The sequence below is a fragment of the Gorilla gorilla genome, chromosome 1 (genome assembly GCF_029281585.2).
Source record: "Gorilla gorilla gorilla isolate KB3781 chromosome 1, NHGRI_mGorGor1-v2.1_pri, whole genome shotgun sequence".
Lineage (NCBI taxonomy): Eukaryota > Metazoa > Chordata > Mammalia > Primates > Hominidae > Gorilla > Gorilla gorilla.
The window spans coordinates 104,379,265-104,397,306 of record NC_073224.2 but is presented as its reverse complement, the minus strand read 5'-3'; the positions used below and the strand labels follow the sequence as shown (position 1 = coordinate 104,397,306).

The window sequence follows — 18,042 nt, the reverse complement described above, 5'->3', positions numbered from 1 at the left end:
ACATGGATGAGCCTGGAGGACATTACATTAAGTGAAATGTCAGGAACAGAAAGATAAAGACCACGTGTTCTTTTTTGCAAGTGGGGGTAAAAATAAATTGATCCCATGGAAGTAGAGAGTAGAATTGGGGGCATTAGAGGTTGGAAAGAGTAGAGGGGAGGGGAGGATTGGGAGAGGTTGCTTAACAGATACAAAATTACAGCTAGATAGGAGGAGTGAATTCTAATGTTCCACAGCAGCAGGCTCCGGCATTTTGGCACCAGGGACTGGTTTGTGGAAGACAATTTTTCCAAGGTCCCCAAGGGCTGAGGGGATGGTTTAGGGATGAAACTGTTCCACCTCAGATTATCAGGTCTTAGCTTCTCATAAGGATCATGCAACCTAGATCCCTTGCATGTGCAGTTCACAATAGTGTTCGACAGGAGGCGGAGCTCAGGCAGTAATGCTCACTCTGCTGCCGCTCACCTCCTGCTGTGTGGCCTGTTTCCTAACAGACCACGGACTTGGGTACCCTTGTTCTATAGCATTGTATGGTGAATATAGTCAATGATAATTTATTGTCTATGTTCTAAAAGCTAGAAGGGAGGATTCTGAATGTTCCTAACACAAATAAGTGACAATTGTTTGAGGTGATGGATATGCTAATTACCCTAATTTGATCATTATGCATTGTGTATATGTATCAGAATACTACTCTATACCCCATAAATATGTACAATTATTAGGTATCAACTAAAAATAAGAGGAAAAAAAATCCAAAACAAACACAAAAATCCTGGGTCTGGTACACCACCTGGCTCTCTGGTTACCTAACTGATTTGCTTTTCTTTTCTAAACAGAACACCAGAGAATTCCAAAAGTGCGTGTTACTATGTTGCCACCCAGGACACATCTCCAAAAAGTATTCCTCTTTTTGTCACTTTCTAGTATCAGCTCTTTTCCAGAGAATCCCTAGATAAACCAGAACCAGTGTCTTCTCTGCATTTCACCCAGAGCCATGGGCTCATAACCACCTGATAGTACCATGGAATGGGGAGCCTCTCCCCTGGAGGGTGTTTAGTGCTGTGAAAAGAAGGTCCAGAGGCCCCTTTCAGCCATGATGGATAGGAGGTGATGCTGCCTTGAAAGTTTAGCCTTGTCTGTTCCAACAGGACCACACCCTCACCCTCATCCCCTCTAAAAGAACTGGGCCTTGTGGATCTGTAAGCCTCTCACCACTCATGCAGACCCTAGGGGCAAAGCCATTCGGCTGCTTTAGTTTCTTAGTTTTTTTTCCCTCCATTGAATGGAAGTAGGTAAGAATAGGATGTGCTCATTCCAGCCTGAACTCTGCTTACTTTCTAAAGATGTGGCCAAGGGAATCATCATTTATTAATTATTTGTAGCTCGTGGATAAATGGGGAACACTGAGGATGTGTCACACACAGCTGAGTGGTGGCCTACATCAGTCCTGGGAGTTGAATCCACAGCCTTCTGTGAGTGACCAGGACAACAGCATGCTATAGCCTTGGTCTCAGGGCTCCTAGGAGAAGTGCACAGACCATCACTTTCTGCCTTGAGGAGGGAGAGTCACAGGATGTTGACCTCCCTGCCTCTCTGTAGGGACTGCTCCAGAAATGTGCTTTCCCAGGTGGGATAATCAGGACATCCTCACACAGAGTGCCAAGGCCCTGGAAATGATGTAGATGTATAGTTGCTGGAAGACAGTTGCCAGTAGGTGTGGCTCCATGAAGGACACTCCTTAAACACACACACACACACGCATGCACACACACACACACACTCAGCCCCAAGGCTCAGAGCAGCCTGGGGCTGCTCTCACTACTGGTAGCTTCACTATTGAGGGTTCAGGGCCAGTTACTCTGGGTGCTGCTGTGCCCAAGACCACACCACTGAGCCCGTTCCCACGTCTGATGCCACCTTCCTTCCTATTCCAGCAAAATCACATTTACTACCAGAGCTCCTTTACAGGTATTAGTCGTAACTGCCACCAGGGGACAGCAGCACAGTATACTTGCTGTCTATGCAGACTGGGAAGCTACCTGGTGAAAGAGGTTTTCTGGGCCTTTGTAGTGAGTCTTCAGCTCTGAGTGTCCCTGAGGACAGGGCCATTTTACACACTATGACCAATCCAATGTGACTGGGACTTATGAGCTCTGCAAGAGCCAACAAAAATATTTGAATCAAAAATAAATAGATAGGGGCTCTGCCATGCCCTGTGCGTGAGCAGCTGCAGCGGCAGAGGCAGCATCCAGAGGCGGTGCCAGCAGTTCCAGCCCGTTGCTTTACTTTTTGCTGCACCGACATAGCCACTATGCAGAAGAGAAAGTCTCCAGAGAATACAGAGGGCAAAGATGGCTCCAAAGTAACTAAACAGGAGCCCACAAGATGGTCTCCCAAATTGTCAGCAAAACCTCCTCCACCAAAGCCTGGACCCAAACCAAGAAAAACATCTGCTAAGAAAGAACCTGGAGCAAAGGTTAGCAGAGGTGCTAAAGAGAAGAAAGGAAAAGTAGGAAGCTGGAAAGGAAGGTACTGCACCAGCTGAAAATGATGAAACTAAAGCTGAAGAGGCACAGAAAACTGAATCTGGAGATAACCAGGGAGAATAAATTGTCATGAAAAACAGGTTAATTTTATGTATCTCTTAGGTGAACTTTTAAAAGCTGTTTTTACTAAGTATTTTCTAAATGCTAATTTTTTAGGACTCTACTAGTTGGCATACAAAAATATGTAAGGATGGACATTTTACCCTCTCATAATCATGCTTTTTGGACATTTCCATCATCCTCAAGTAAAGTAAATATCAGTTTAATATTGGAAACTGTGTGTAAGATTGATTCAGCATTCCATGCACTTGCTTTAAAATTTAGTCCTGTGTATACTGTGGTGTTTTTACTGTGCATATTTGAGTTTTTCATGCAGTTTTTCTTTTTCTTTTATTTTATTATTATTATACTTTAAGTTTTAGGGTACATGTGCACAATGTGCAGGTTAGTTACATATGTATACATGTGCCATGCTGGTGTGCTGCACCCATTAACTCGTCATTTAGCATTAGGTATATCTCCTAAAGCTATCCCTCCCCCCTCCCCCCACCCCACAACAGTCCCCAGAGTGTGATGTTCCCCTTCCTGTGTCCATGTGTTCTCATTGTTCAATTCCCACCTATGAGTGAGAATATGCAGTGTTTGGTTTTTTGTTCTTGTGATAGTTTACTGAGAATGATGATTTCCAGTTTCATCCATGTCCCTACAAAGGACATGAACTCATCATTTTTTATGGCTGCATAGTATTCCATGGTGTATATGTGCCACATTTTCTTAATCCAGTCTATCATTGTTGGACATTTGGGTTGGTTCCAAGTCTTCGCTATTGTGAATAATGCCGCAATAAATATACGTGTGCATGTGTCTTTGTAGCAGCATGATTTATAGTCCTTCGGGTATATACCCAGTAATGGGATGGCTGGGTCAAATGGTATTTCTAGTTCTAGATCCCTGAGGAATCGCCACACTGACTTCCACAATGGTTGAACTAGTTTACAGTCCCACCAACAGTGTAAAAGTGTTCCTATTTCTCCACATCCTCTCCAGCACCTGTTGTTTCCTGACTTTTTAATGATTGCCATTCTAACTGGTGTGAGATGGTATCTCATTGTGGTTTTGATCTGCATTTCTCTGATGGCCAGTGATGGTGAGCATTTTTTCATGTGTTTTTTGGCTGCATAAATGTCTTCTTTTGAGAAATGTCTGTTCATGTCCTTCACCCACTTTTTGATGGGGTCGTTTTTTTTTTCTTGTAAATTTGTTTGAGTTCATTGTAGATTCTGGATATTAGCCCTTTGTCAGATGAGTAGGTTGTGAAAATTTTCTCCCATTTTGTAGGTTGCCTGTTCACTCTGATGGTAGTTTCTTTTCCTGTGCAGAAGCGCTTTAGTTTAATTAGATCCCATTTGTCAATTTTGGCTTTTGTTGCCATTGCTTTTGGTGTTTTAGACATGAAGTCCTTGCCCATGCCTATGTCCTGAATGGTAATGCCTAGGTTTTCTTCTAGGGTTTTTATGGTTGTAGGTCTAACGTTTAAGTCTTTAATCCATCTTGAATTAATTTTTGTATAAGGTGTAAGGAAGGGATCCAGTTTCAGCTTTCTACTTATGGCTAGCCAGTTTTCCCAGCACCATTTATTAAATAGGGAATCCTTTCCCCATTGCTTGTTTTTCTCAGGTTTGTCAAAGATCATATAGTTGTAGATATGTGGCGTTATTTCTGAGGGCTCTGTTCTGTTCCATTGATCTATATCTCTGTTTTGGTACCAGTACCATGCTGTTTTGGTTACTGTAGCCTTGTAGTAGAGTTTGAAGTCAGGTAGCATGATGCCTCCAGCTTTGTTCTTTTGGCTTAGGATTGACTTGGCAATACGGGCTCTTTTTTGGTTCCATATTAACTTTAAAGTAGTTTTTTCCAATTCTGTGAAGAAAGTCACTGGTAGCTTGATGGGGATGGCAGTGAATCTATAAATTACCTTGTGCAGTATGGCCATTTTCACGATATTGATTCTTCCTACCCATGAGCATGGAATGTTCTTCCATTTGTTTGTATCCTCTTTTATTTCATTGAGCAGTTGTTTGTAGTTCTCCTTGAAGAGGTCCTTCACGTCCCTTGTGAGTTGGATTCCTAGGTATTTTATTCTCTTTGAAACAATTGTGAATGGGAGTTCACTCATGATTTGGCTCTCTGTTTGTCTGTTATTGGTATATAAGAACGCTTGTGATTTTTGTACATTGATTTTGTATCCTAAGACTTTGCTGAAGTTGCTTATCAGCTTAAGGAGATTTTGGGCTGAGACAATGGGGTTTTCTAGATATACAATCATGTCATCTGCAAACAGGGACAATTTGACTTCCTCTTTTCCTAACTGAATACCCTTTATTTCCTTCTCTTGCCTAATTGCCCTGGCCAGAACTTCCAACACTATGTTGAATAGGAGTGATGATAGAGGGCATCCCTGTCTTGTGCCAGTTTTCAAAGGGAATGCTTCCAATTTTTGCCCATTCGGTATGATATTGGCTATGGGTTTGTCATAGATAGCTCTTATTATTTTGAGATATCCATCAATACCTAATTTATTGAGAGTTTTTAGCATGAAGGGTTGTTGAATTTTGTTCAAAGGCCTTTTCTTCATCTATTGAGATAATCATGTGGTTTTTGTCTGTTTACATGATGCTGGATTACATTTATTGATTTGCGTATATTGAACCAGCCTTGCATCCCAGGGATGAAGCCCACTTGATCATGGTGGATAAGATTTTTGATGTGCTGCTGGATTCGGTTTGCCAGTATTTTATTGAGGATTTTTGCATCAATGTTCATCAAGGATATTGGTCTAAAATTCTCTTTTTTGGTTGTGTCTCTGCCTGGCTTTGGTATCAGGATGATGCTGGCCTCATAAAATGAGTTAGGGAGGATTCCCTCTTTTTCTATTGATTGGAATAGTTTCAGAAGGAATGATACCAGTTCCTTCTTGTACCTCTGGTAGAATTCGGCTGTGAATCCATCTGGTCCTGGACTCTTTTTGATTGGTAAGCTATTGATTATTGCCACAATTTCAGAGCCGGTTATTGGTCTATTTAGAGATTCAACTTCTTCCTGGTTTAGTCTTGGGAGGGTGTATGTGTCGAGGAATTTATCCATTTCTTCTAGATTTTCTAATTTATTTGCACAGAGGTGTTTGTAGTATTCTCTGATGGTAGTTTGTATTTCTGTGGGATTGGTGGTGATATCCCCTTTATCATTTCTTATTGCATTTATTTGATTCTTCTCTCTTTTCTTCTTTATTAGTCTTGCTGGTGGTCTATCGATTTTGTTGATCCTTTCAAAAAACTGGCTCCTGAGTTCATTAATTTTTTGAAGGTTTTTTTGTGTCTCTATTTCCTTCAGTTCTGCTCTGATTTTAGTTATTTCTTGCCTTCTGCTAGCTTTTGAATGTGTTTGCTCTTGCTTTTCTAGTTCTTTAAATTGTGATGTTAGTGTGTCAATTTTGGATCTTTCCTGCTTTCTCTTGTGGGCATTTAGTGCTATAAATTTCCCTCTACACACTGCTTTGAATGTGTCCCAGAGATTCTGCTATGTTGTGTCTTTGTTCACATTGGTTTCAAAGAACATCTTTATTTCTGCCTTCATTTCGTTATGTACCCAGTAGTCATTCAGGAGCAGGTTGTTCAGTTTCCATGTAGTTGAGCGGTTTTGAGTGAGTTTCTTAATCCTGAGTTCTAGTTTGATTGCACTGTGGTCTGAGAGACAGTTTGTTATAATGCATGCAGTTTTTCTAGATCAATAATCAGTGGTGCTTTTGTACCTAGGTTTTACGTGATTTTAATAAAACATGGATAGTTATGGCCACCTGCTGACAATTTGAGGTTTAAAATATTTAAAATGTAGATGTCTTTCCGTACGTATACCTGTGCGTCAGCTCCAAAATAAATGTGCAATGGAAATCTATAAACATTTAAATGTAAATGTCTAGATATAAAGCTTTGTGAATCTCATTTATTGTTAAATTTAGTAGTAATAAAAAATTCTTACTTGTTAAGCAATTTTAATGTATATATTTTTTTCAAAAACGTGCTCTGTAGTTGCAAAGAAGTCATAGCTAAAATGAGGCAAATGTACAACTTATGTCCTAATTCCAAAAACAAAACTATAAAATTTTTTTCAAAAAATTGTCAGCAAAAATTGTATTTAAGTGGTCTGTGTGTACATTTTAATGTGTTTGATATGATTTGGAAGGATGATTACTCTATCCTTTGAACAAAATAGAGTCTGTCTCAGAAAGTATAAACAATACTTCATTCCCATCAAGTCTCTGTATTTTCCACAAATTTACCCTCTTGTCTAAAATAACATGCACATTTTTTGAAAGAAGCCTCTATGTGCAAACTTTAAAAGTCAAGGATGGCCAGTAAGTCCCTACAGGAGATGGAGGGGGTGGGCCTGAGATGGAGCAGCCTAGTTGCCTTGAATGTTACATGAATGCTTAAACAGGGGTTTAGGGCCCCTCTCTTGGGCCTCTGGGCTCTGAACTACTTTGAGAGAACATCCTTCTTGAGTCATAGACACATCTGTCAAACCCTAACTGTTGAAAGGAATGGTCACTCATAATCTTCCTATTCTTGCAAGGTCCTAGGAACATGGATGCTGAGATGGTGTCTTCTCCATATTTTCATGGCCAGACTTCCTGTTAAGGCTGGAGGTGAGAAGTGGAAGGACCACTTTCTACGGCTTCCTCCCCAGCCCCTTTGGATGGATCTTCATACACTCTGGTGCCCTTTCTTATCTGTGAGGTTTGACCTGACACTGAGTTGAGAGTCCAAGGACCTGGGTTTAGTCCTATTTCTGCCTCTTTCTTTCTAACTGCATAACTTTTGACAACACTAAAGAAACTCCATTTTCTTATTTACTGTGAGCTTGATTATGTCTATGTTTCCACGGTCACATGTCTGTGTAGGGATTATGTTAATTTATGTATGTGACAGGAAAGATTAGGATATTCAATTCCTTTAACAAATAATTATTGAATGCTAGGCACTACTTCAGACACCAAAGCAACAGCAGGAACAAAACAGGCACGTGTAGTATTGCTGAACTGTACCAAATTCCTCTCCACTGAGGCTCATTTTGCATTCCCACCAGAAGGTGTGAAAATGCCTGCTTTACCTCCTCATCATCTATTCTCAAACTTGTAGATTTTTGTCAAGCTGATAGTGAGAATGGTATCTCAAACTAGTATAGTTTTGGTTTATGCTTCTAGTATTACAAACAAGCTTTGGCATCTTTTCATATATTTAAGCATCATTTTTATTTTTTGTGAGCTATCTCTTTGTATCTTTTGCCCATTCTTATTTCTTATTTTGTGTGTTTGTGCCTTCTTACCCCACCTTTTTCACTCTTTTCAAAATTAGGTTGGTTTTTCTACTTGTTGATTCCAAAAAAAAAAAAAAAGAGGATTATCTATTCATTTACTTACTTATTTAGTTGTTGACTGCTTTGTGAACTTATACTTTTATTAATTTTTATGGGGAATTCATGTAGCTGTGTTCTACAGATCCTTATATGTCTAGTTTAATTATCATTTTCTAAAAATTCTGCAATTTCATTTTATATTTAGTTCCTTTTATTCAACAGTTTTAAAATAATATGTGTGTGTGTGTTTATATATATGTTTTTAATTTCCAACAACAACACAGATTTGGCAAAATCCATCACTATTACATGTTCCTTTAAGAATGCTATTTCTGGCCAGGGGCAATGGTTCATGCCTTTAGTCTCAGCACTTTGGGAGGCTCAGGAGGGCGGATCACTTGAGCTCAGGAGTTTGAGGCCAGCCTGGGAAACATGGCAAAACTCCCTCTCCACAAAAAATACAAAAATTAGCCAGGTATGGTGGCAAGGACCTGTAATCCCAGCTACTCGGGAGGCTGAGGCAGGAGAATTGCTTGAACCTGGGAGCTGGAGGCAGCAGTGAGCTGAGATCATGTCACTGCACTCCAGCCTGGGTGACAGAGTGAGACCCTGTCTCAAAAAGAGAAGAGAGAGAGAGAGAGAGAAAGAGAGAGAGCGAGAGAAAGAGAGAGAGAGCGAGAGAGACACAAGCAAGCAAGCAAGCAAGCAAGAAAGAAAGAAAGAAAGAAAGAAAAGAAGGAAAAGAGAAAGAAAGCAATAATTCTATTATTATTATTATTGAGACAGGGTCTCCGTCTGTCACCTAGGCTGGAATGCAGTAGCACAATCTCAGCTCACTGCAACCTCTGCCTCCTGGGCTCAAGTGATTCTCTTTCCTTAGCCTCCTGAGTATCTGGGCCTATAGGCATGTGCCATCATGCCCAACTAATTTTTGTATTTTTCTTTTTGTTGAAATGGTGTCTCATTATGTTGCCCAGGCTGGTCTTGAACTCCTGAGCTCAAGCAATCTGCCCGCCTCAGCCTCCCAAAGTGCTGGGATTACAGGCGTGAGCCACCACACCTGGGCCTATTTCTATTTTTGAATAATGCATTGAAGTTTTCTTTGTGACCTGATATTGAATATTTCATGTGTAGACGGTATAGTTTTTTCTTGTTAGGTTAATACATTGCTGGACTATATGTCTGTAGAGTTCTTTATATCTTATCGAATGTACTGTTTCTTCTCTACACTTACTGTCTTGAGCTGAGAGAGATGATTAAAGTGCCCTATTATTACTATGTTATTTTCTTTAAGTTTTTCCTTGTATCTCTTATAGTTTCTGTGTCATCAGAGTTGTGCTACATTATTGAATGCACAGATATTAAAAACCATTATATCTTCATTGTGAAATTATAGCATTTGGCATTTTAAAGCATCCTTTTTAGTCTTATTTAATGCCTTTTGATCTAATCTGGGATCAAGATCATGACTCCTGATTTCTAAATTTTGTTTTAACCTGCATTTTCCTGATATATATTAACTCAACCACCCTGTTTACAAATTGTTTTCTGACTCTCTTTGATTTGCACACCTCTTGTAAGGAGCATAGACTTGTATAGAGCTAATATGCAACTTGTTCGTCTAGTAGTGAGTTAAGTTCTTGACATTATTGTTATAAATATGTTTGACCTCAGTCTATCACGCTCTTTTATGTCCTATTTATGAAAATATATACCTTTTACATAAATAACATCATCCACTCTGCTGTCTGTGTTATTTGCTTTTTTCTAGAATGTCTTTTGGTGTTGAGGAAGGTTTGTATTTGTGTTGTTATCTTATAGTACATCTTTATGTAATATATATTCTGTATTCCCCCTTCCCTTTAATAAATGGCATATTCACTCCCTACTCTAAGTAATGATGGAATTTTCTGGAAATTTTCTCCTTACCCTCCTTCTTCCTTTCTCAGTATCTAATGTGAAGTGATATCCTTTCATTCCCAGTTTTTCCTTGTAAGCATATGCTTATATTAAGACAATCAGGGAGCTCATTCTACTTTCTGTGTGCTTTCTCTTTCTCCCTTCATTTTTTTGTTAGCTGTATTGTATTTAAATTTTCAGTGCATATAACATGAAATGCTATTCTGTCACCTTTATCCACATTATGTAGTCTTAGTTCTACAGTGGAATATATTTAAATGTGCATCATCAGATTGTATGCCAAACAGTTCTGTGATTCTGGGTTTAGTGTGTATGGATGTGCGCTGATTCTCTAGTAGATTCCCCAGAAAGGGCTTATGGGAGCAATATTCCCTGAGTCTTTGCATTTTCTTTGCTGTTTTTCTTTGGCCTTTATGCTTATAAGCTAGCGTGAATTGATATAAAATCAATTTGTCCTCAGAAGAACAACCTTGCCTTTCACACATTTACCCTTTACTACTCTGGCTCCAGCTCTAGGTTTTTGCTTGGTGTGTTAGTTTTCTATCACTACTGTAACAGTTTACCATAAACTTAATGCCTTAAAATGACAAAAATTATATTCTCTTACAGCCCTGAAGGTCAGGAGTCTAAAACTGAGGTGGCAGAAGGGCTATGTTACTTCTGAAGGCTCTAGAGGAAAGTGTCTTGCATTTCCAGATTCTATTCTCCACACATTCTTTGGCTCATAGCACATGGCTACAGCCGCTGGTTTCATCACCACACTTCCTTTTACTGACTTTGATCCTCTTGTCTCACTCTTGTAAGGAACCTTGTGATTATATTGGACTCACCCAGATAATCCAGAATAACCCCCCACCATCTCAGGATTCCTAACTTAATCACATCTGTGAAGTCCCTTTCTTGCCATATAAAGTGACATATTCACAGGTTTCTGAGATTAAGTCCCGGACATCTTTGGAGGTTGTTATGTAGCCTACGTGTTGTTTTTGTTTGGTTGTTGTTTATTCCACATTTTGTTTTTTCCTCAGCGATTTCCCTTACTTCCTGTAAACCAGTAACACAGTGAAAAAAATGCTTTATGCAGGATCTAGTTATTTTGTCTTGGGAAATCATTCAGATTATCTAGTCTTCTGTGCTGACAAAAGCACGAGACCCCCAAGAAGTTTCTAAACAATATTAATTGGCTCCAAACCTTAGAACCAGCATCTGTAGGGTTAGGTTTATACATTTTTTTTTTTTGAGATAGATTCTTGCTCTGTTGCCCAGGCTGGAGTGCAGTGGCACAATCTCGGCTCACAACCTCTGCCTCCTGGGTTCAAGCGATTCTCTTGCCTCAGCCTCCTGAGTAACTGGGATTACAGGCATGTGCCACCATGCCCAGCTAATTTTTATATTTTTAGTAGAGGTGGGGTTTCACCTTGTTGGCCAGGCTGGTCTTGAACTCCTGGCCTCAGGTGATCCGCCCACCTAGGCCTCCCAAAGTGCAGGGATTACAGGCGTGAGCCACCGCACCTGTCCCTATAAATCTTTATTTTAAAACGGTTCTTCTGGTCACTCTTATAACAAACCAGAATTGATAGTCTACCCCATAACATGGTTTATATCTGGTGGGTGAGACATCATGAGAGGTCAGAGCTGACACTGATGGGGAGGTAGGAAGGGAAGCACAAAATTCTGGCCCCTGGCTCAGTACCTGGTAACACAAGCTTTCTCGCTCTTTCCCTACACAGCCACTGGGGGCCTTCCTCCATTTCTTGGTAATCTTAAATCAGTTTTCCTGTGTGACCTTACAGGTGAATAGAGGTTTAACACTATAGAATTAGAGGTAGTGAAAGACCAGAGGAATTTTGCCTATCTAAATACTAATTGTCCTTTCAGAGCCATCATAAAGAAAGCGCCTTTTGTATGAAACCTTTGCTGGTCCATCTCTGCCAAGTATTAAGTATGATATATAGCAGGAATCTCATATAATATTTTCTCAACTAGTTGCTCTTCAAAGGTAGGGGCTATGTCCAGTTCATCATCTCATAACTCTACAGCCTTTGGCCTGTAATATCAATAGAAGGTGGTTGAATGAGACACAGAGGCCAGTGGCTTAAGGTTTTATTGATGCATTAGGGTAGATGCGGCAATAGAGAGATGTCAGAGATAAAAATAATCCTGAAAACCCCCACAAGATGAGGACAATTCAGTACAGAGGGGTGACTTGCTCTGCGTCTTCCTGCTCCTGAGAGGGTCTGCACCGCAAAGCAGGTAAGAAAGAAGAGTTTAGGATAGAAAGCTCCTTGCAGAAATGATCTCATTGAGAAAGACCTAAAAGGGAAGCTGCATAATGAAGAGCTGATGTCCAGGGATGCACCCACTGGATTGGCCATGCAGGACAAGCCAACCTCTCTCCAGTTGTCTTCTTCCAGTACTGGACATTGGAGTCGGGGAAGTCATGGCTTGTTGCTTCTCAAGTAGGAATACAGCTCTCTAGCTGTGATGCCTCGCTTCTCTTCTGACTGGGCTGCATCCTGGCCCTGTGCTGAGGAAACACTGGTATGCAAGTTGCCCTGGTCCAGCCTGAGGATCACTGTCTCCCTTGAGTGGTCATCAACCCATTCCTCACCAACCACTGTGGGCTGTCTGTCTCCCTGCCCTTCTGTCACACAGCGCCTTGGGTGAGTGCTGCTCCACTCCTGCCTTCCTGATTCAGTGCTTGCCCTAGTCTGGGCCTGTCCTCCCGGTACTGTCTCTCCTGCCTCAGGGTTGCTCACTTGCATCCATCTTTGACCACTGCCTGGCTGCGTCTGGGTCTGTCCCTGTTCTCTAGCCCCTCCGTGGCTTACAGTTTGGCTTCTGTCCTGCTCCACAGTCTGGGTGTGTGACCCTGCCTGTGTCTGAGTGTGTCCTCCTGTCACAGCCTGGCTGGTCTGGCTCCTGCCTTGACCGTGGATCTCAGTCCCTCTGTTCTGGCTATTGATGGACTCCTGTGTCTGGGTGCTGGTGCTTCCTGTCTGGTGGCTGCTGTCCTGCTCCACGGTCTGGGTGGGTGTCTGGGTGTGTGTCCCTGCCTGTATCTGAGCATGTCCTCCTGTCACAGCCTGGCTGGTCTGGCTCCTGCCTTGACTGTGGATCTCAGTCCCTCTGTTCTGGTCATTGGTGGCCTCCTGTGTCTGCGTGCTGGTTCTTCCTGTCTGGTGGCTGCTGTCCTGCTCCACAGTCTGGGTGGCACCTGCCTGGGTCTGAGTTCCAGATCCAGTCACAATCTCACCTGTCTGGTGGGCTCTGTCCTGTTCCCTGGTCTGTGGCTGTCTCTCTGGCCTCATCTCTGTTGTCTGATTCCTCTTGCCTTCTCCAGCTTTCTGGGTCTGCTCTGTCTGCCCAGAGAGTTGTATCTGCGGGCTTATTCTTTCCTGGTTCTGGGACTCAGCTTGCCTGTCATAGCTGCTGACCCACGCAGAGCCAGTGGCCTGACCCTGGGTCTGAACCCCAGGCCTGTTCTGCCCTCTGGAACCCTGCTGGCTCTGTCTGTGGCTGCTCCCCTCATAATGCTGCCCTTTCCCCGCCCTTCCCACTTCAGTGCCACTTCTCTGTCCTTCGCCCAGCTCCTGCGAGGCCCTAGAGTGGAGGCTTCCAGACTCGTGAGAGCCGCAGGCTCCCTCAGGACTCTCGCTCAGTGTCTTGAAACAGGCCTGGGCAACTTTAAACACCAAGACCAGGAATTCCTTGAATTCCACAGTCCCTGTGTGGTCTTCATCCAGCAGACGCAGGACCTCATCCACAGTTGCTGGATCGTGGGGTTTCTGAGGAGAAGATGAGGTGGAGTCAGCATCCCTCCCCTGAGGAGGGCATGGGCAGGTCCCTTCCAATCTGCTGCCAGCTTCCCCTGCCTCAGACCCCACACTACAAACACATACGGCTAGAGCAGCAGCAAGACTTAATTGCCTTTATTTTTTTTTAGTCCCGTCTCTCTCCCTCAAGTGTAGAGAGCATTTTTTGTTTGGTAGCCTCTATTTGGCACAATTTCTGGGCTACAGGAAAATTAGATAAAGATTTATTGAAGAGTTAATAAATTATTGAATTCACAATGTAACTGTTTGGGCTCTCAGGTTGACTGTCTGGGCTGCCCTTGGCACCTTGACCCTGGCACTGAGGCCTTAGTCTCTTCAGCAGGCCCAGCACAAAGAGCAGCAGGTTGGGAACACAGCCCCATGGGAATTCTGTGCGCTCCTCATTGAGGCCCAGATGTTTTCCCATGATAAAGAGGGAGGGATGCAGTGGGCCTGCAGCGCTGCCCTGAGCATGTGGATGCAGCATCCTTCTGTGCCAATACATCCTTGTCCCTAAGGCCATCATCATCCTGGTTGCTTTAGATGCAAACCAAAGACAGGAAAGTGCATCAAGGCCTTGGTTCGGGCTTGCCAGGTGGGGTGGGGTGAGGCTCCAAAGTCTCCCCCTAGCTATTAACAACCTGCTCTTCAAAATTTCATTTCTGATGTGATCAGTCTGCTAATATTTTTGAGTAACTGCTTTGTGCAAGCCCAGAGCTATGCTTCTAATGAATGTCTATGAATGGATGATTACATTTCAGATAGACGTGGGAAATATTTACTGTATCAAATTTAAGAGGCAGCAGAAAGCAGCAATTATTTTCATTCTGAAATATTCCAAGGCTCTGCTCCTTTCTGAGTTGTCCTTTTAGAGCCCTTTTACCTTGTCTTTAAGTTAGAATTAATTAAAACCAAGGTTTTAATCTAAAGAGCCAGGACTTGCCAACTCCCATGACCATCTCTGGTTCTTTCACCTTCTTTTTTTCTGCCTGCACAGCTGCCATCTGTCCTGGCAGGCCTGGGTTTAGCTGCTGCCTCCTCAAATTCCCCAGGCAAGGCCTCTGCAGGCAAACCAGGTTTCACTCTCCTGCTATGTCCCCTCTCCACCCGGCTCAGCATACCGTACCACAATCACATCGGCAAACTCTTGCTCCAAGAGTCTTTTCAGCTCCCCTCGGGTGAGCGCTGTGCAGTTGCCCTCCGTCCTTGTGTAGCGCCTGAAGGCCTCGATGATCCCATTGATGTTTTGCAGTAACTGAGGCATCTTTGAAGTCAACCTGGAAAAGATGAAAAGTTCCCTTGGAGGCTCCATAATCAACCTCAGCTGTTTCCTTTACAGCACGTCTGCTGCTAGGTCTTTCCTTGCACGTTCAGCTCTGTTTTTAGTCTTCCTTTGTCCTTTCCTACATAATGCATCTCATGTACGGGAAGGAGGAGCACACAGGATGGAGGCAGGTTCCTGAGTCAGGATTAAATGCTGGCCCCACCACCTAAGTATGGTGTGAGCTGGGACAAGTTGCTTTGCCTCTCCATGCCTCAGTTTACTCATTGTAATTGAAGGTGATATTAGTACTCTATGGTATTATTGTGAAGACTTAAAGACATAATTCATAAAAAGCACTTGGCAGATGCCTGGCTTATATTAAGTGCTCCTTATTAAATATAATTATTATGCTATTATACACATATACACACATATAATTTTTGTACACCTATATAATCACTTTCCTGTACATCATCTCTTCTAATCCTTATTATTTCCACTTTTTTTTATAGGTGAGGAAACAGGCTCAGAGAAGTTAGGCCACACAATTTTTAAGGAGCCAAGAAATCCTAGGATCCATTTTTCCTTAACCCAAATGCAATGGGCTTTCTAGAATGTACCCTGTGGACAGGATTTATTTATTTATCACAAGGGTGTTAGGGTCCCATCGGGAACACCAAAAGGAAGTAAACACATATGTGAGTCAACCCCTGTCTTGGATGGGAGCCAAGCAGAAATTCCAGGGACACAGCTCTCCCTTCTTGTTTTTTTTGGGAAAGTGGGAAGAAACTGGGCTACCACCTGCTGGGAATGCTCAGGAGGGGGGAACCTTCTTTGGGTGGGAGGCCTTCCGGTTCTGAGGGTCCAAGTTTCTCTGCATGTCACCTCTGTCCACAGCCCTGGGACTTATCAGAGAAGTCAGCTTGCCCAACAGGCACGTGGCTCCATCAGGCCCAGATTTCTGGTGACCTATGAGTTGGTTCCTAATCAAAGGGAAAGCTTTTCTTTTTCATTAGTCAGAAATCAAGAGGTAGGTTTAGGTGAGGCCTGGGTTTGGTTGCATGAGCAAAAGGAAAAGAGACTTGAAGATTCATTAAGCAGAAGCCTTGGAGAGACCCAAAGGAGGAGATGGTATCAAAGATGACAAGTCTCAAATGCAAGGGGAGATGGAGCCTGCAGCAGCTGGAAAGCCAGAGAGAGGATGGGACGAGGCAGATATAGGTAGGAGAAGAAAGAGAAAAAAGGAAGGAAGGAGACTTGAGTTCTAGAAAAAGCAGATCAGTGTGGCCATGAGGACTCAATAAGTCATAGCAAAAGGTGGGCTGTTCAGGAGAAACCGTTTCTAGGACCTGGTAACCAACAATTTCAGGCAAACTTTTCATCAAGGTAAGAAACTGGGAATGTTTTTCCTCAACATAGATGAAAAATGTCTTTCTTTTTTTTAAAACCGTGTAGCAGACTTTAACCACTGACCTTTAGATAATAAAATAATAAGATGACATTTTAGTTACATTTTAGATTCCTTAGAAAAATCTACACATATTTTGCCTAAATATCACCCTGGTGTAGGAGAGGGGAATCATGTAAACCCCTTCATCCATGACACAGTTTGATCTTATTGTCTAGGTTGGCATAAGTAAACTGATTCTGATCCCACAGACTCTCAGCACTGCAAAGAAGCTTCCAGAGCCTTAGAAACAAGAAACCTTTGCTGATCCAGGAAAACACATGGGTGGCCCCATAGCAGCTGCCCACACAATTTCCCAGTGAGAGGAGCTGCTCCCAGGCCAGCCTCAGGGAGGAGGAGAAAGCCTGATTGCTTCAGGAGAGCATGTTTCCCAATGGTAGCGTTGGTTTGCCCAGTGCCCACAGCTAGCTCTGAAGGATGCATAGCCCATACCTGACTGCCCCAGTTTTATGAGCTCAGATCACCAAGACACTAAGAATGAGAAAGAGATTTCTTATGAGGGGACTTACCTAATGCCCAGATGGGGTGAAACAAGTGGCTGTTAAGTGGTGTGAGGAGTACCAGGTCAGTGTGATGAGAACCTTTTATAGGGGTTTTAACCAAGGCTCTTGTTTTAGACAGGATATCCTGCCCTATGGGAAGGCTTGATTCATCCAAGATTCAGCCCAACCCAGCCACACCTCCTCTTGTCTCTGTTTTACCTGCTGATGTGTGACTGCCTTGGTCTAATTAACAGGCCCCTCCTACCACATTTGGTGCCTTCTGTAGCTGAGTCCTCTTGACAGGGAAGCTTCTTTCCATTGTGATGGGCTCAGCAGTGCTTGGTACAGGCTGGGGTCCTGGTGAACATTCTTTGTCTCTATGAGCCTACAAAGTTATGGGACTCTTTCCTTTTTTTTTTTTTTTTGAGATGGAGTTCTGCTCTGTTGCCCAGGCTGGAGTGCAGTGGTGCGATCTTGGCTCACTGCAACCTCCGCCTCCTGGGTTCAAGCAATTCCCTGCCTCAGCCTCCTGAGTAGCTGGGATTACAGGTGCCTGCCACCATGCCCGGTTAATTTTTGTATTTTTAGTAGAGACAGGGTTTCACCACGTTGAACAGGCTGGTCTTGAACTCCTGACCTCATGATTCACCTGCCTTTGCCTCCCAAAGTGCTGGGATTATAGGCATGAGCCACCGTGCCTGGCCACTCTTTCCTTTTTAAATATAAATGTTCAAGAATATATCTATTGAGGTTAACTTTTACAAAGTAGCCACTCTGAGAGGGCACACATGTTTTTGTGGTGATGTTACTTAGAACTGTTATTACTTAGAACATTTTTTGAATTCTTGTTTTGTAAGTGCCTTTCACACCTAGTGTATGAGACACAAGAAAGCCAGTTTCATCTCTTTAAAGTTGGTCTCATTTTTAATTAAAACAAAAAAAGTTAATACCTTCCCCACCCAATGCTATGGGTAGGTAGCATTTTGTAGCTGACGAGAAAAAAGGCTTACCATGATCATGTGGAAACTCCTCATTGCAAGGACAGGAAACTCAACTGGTGGCTAATCAGCAAATATTTATGGAAAGCTTGCTCCATTTCAGGCAGAGGGCTAAGGCCCTAGGAATACAGTGC

At 42.7% G+C, this 18,042-nt stretch overlaps 1 protein-coding gene and 1 pseudogene across 1 annotated transcript; one reads left to right on the top strand and one right to left on the bottom strand.

The window, feature by feature from the left end:
- Positions 1–2,275: 2,275 nt before the first annotated feature.
- LOC101148731 (high mobility group nucleosome-binding domain-containing protein 3-like) lies at positions 2,276–2,620 on the top strand (annotated as a pseudogene).
- Positions 2,621–11,968: 9,348 nt separating this feature from the next.
- CRNN (cornulin) lies at positions 11,969–17,019 on the bottom strand. Its single transcript, XM_004026675.4, has 3 exons — positions 16,938–17,019; positions 14,823–14,973; positions 11,969–13,669 (listed from the first exon to the last, which is right to left on the bottom strand). The coding sequence occupies exons 2-3, from the start codon at positions 14,958–14,960 to the stop codon at positions 12,320–12,322; spliced, it is 1,488 nt and encodes a 495-aa protein (XP_004026724.4). The 5' UTR covers positions 14,961–14,973; positions 16,938–17,019; the 3' UTR covers positions 11,969–12,319.
- Between the last annotated feature and the right edge of the window lie 1,023 nt (positions 17,020–18,042).

What these genes read in the sequence shown, in the direction of transcription:
- CRNN (XM_004026675.4), bottom strand. Translation starts at nt 14,960, where the DNA reads ATGCCTCAGTTACTGCAAAACATCAATGGGATCATCGAGGCCTTCAGG. An exon ending in AGTTTGCCGATGTGATTGTG is followed by an intron (nt 13,670 to 14,822) that starts GTACGGTATGCT and finishes TCTTCTCCTCAG; the next exon opens with AAACCCCACGATCCAGCAAC.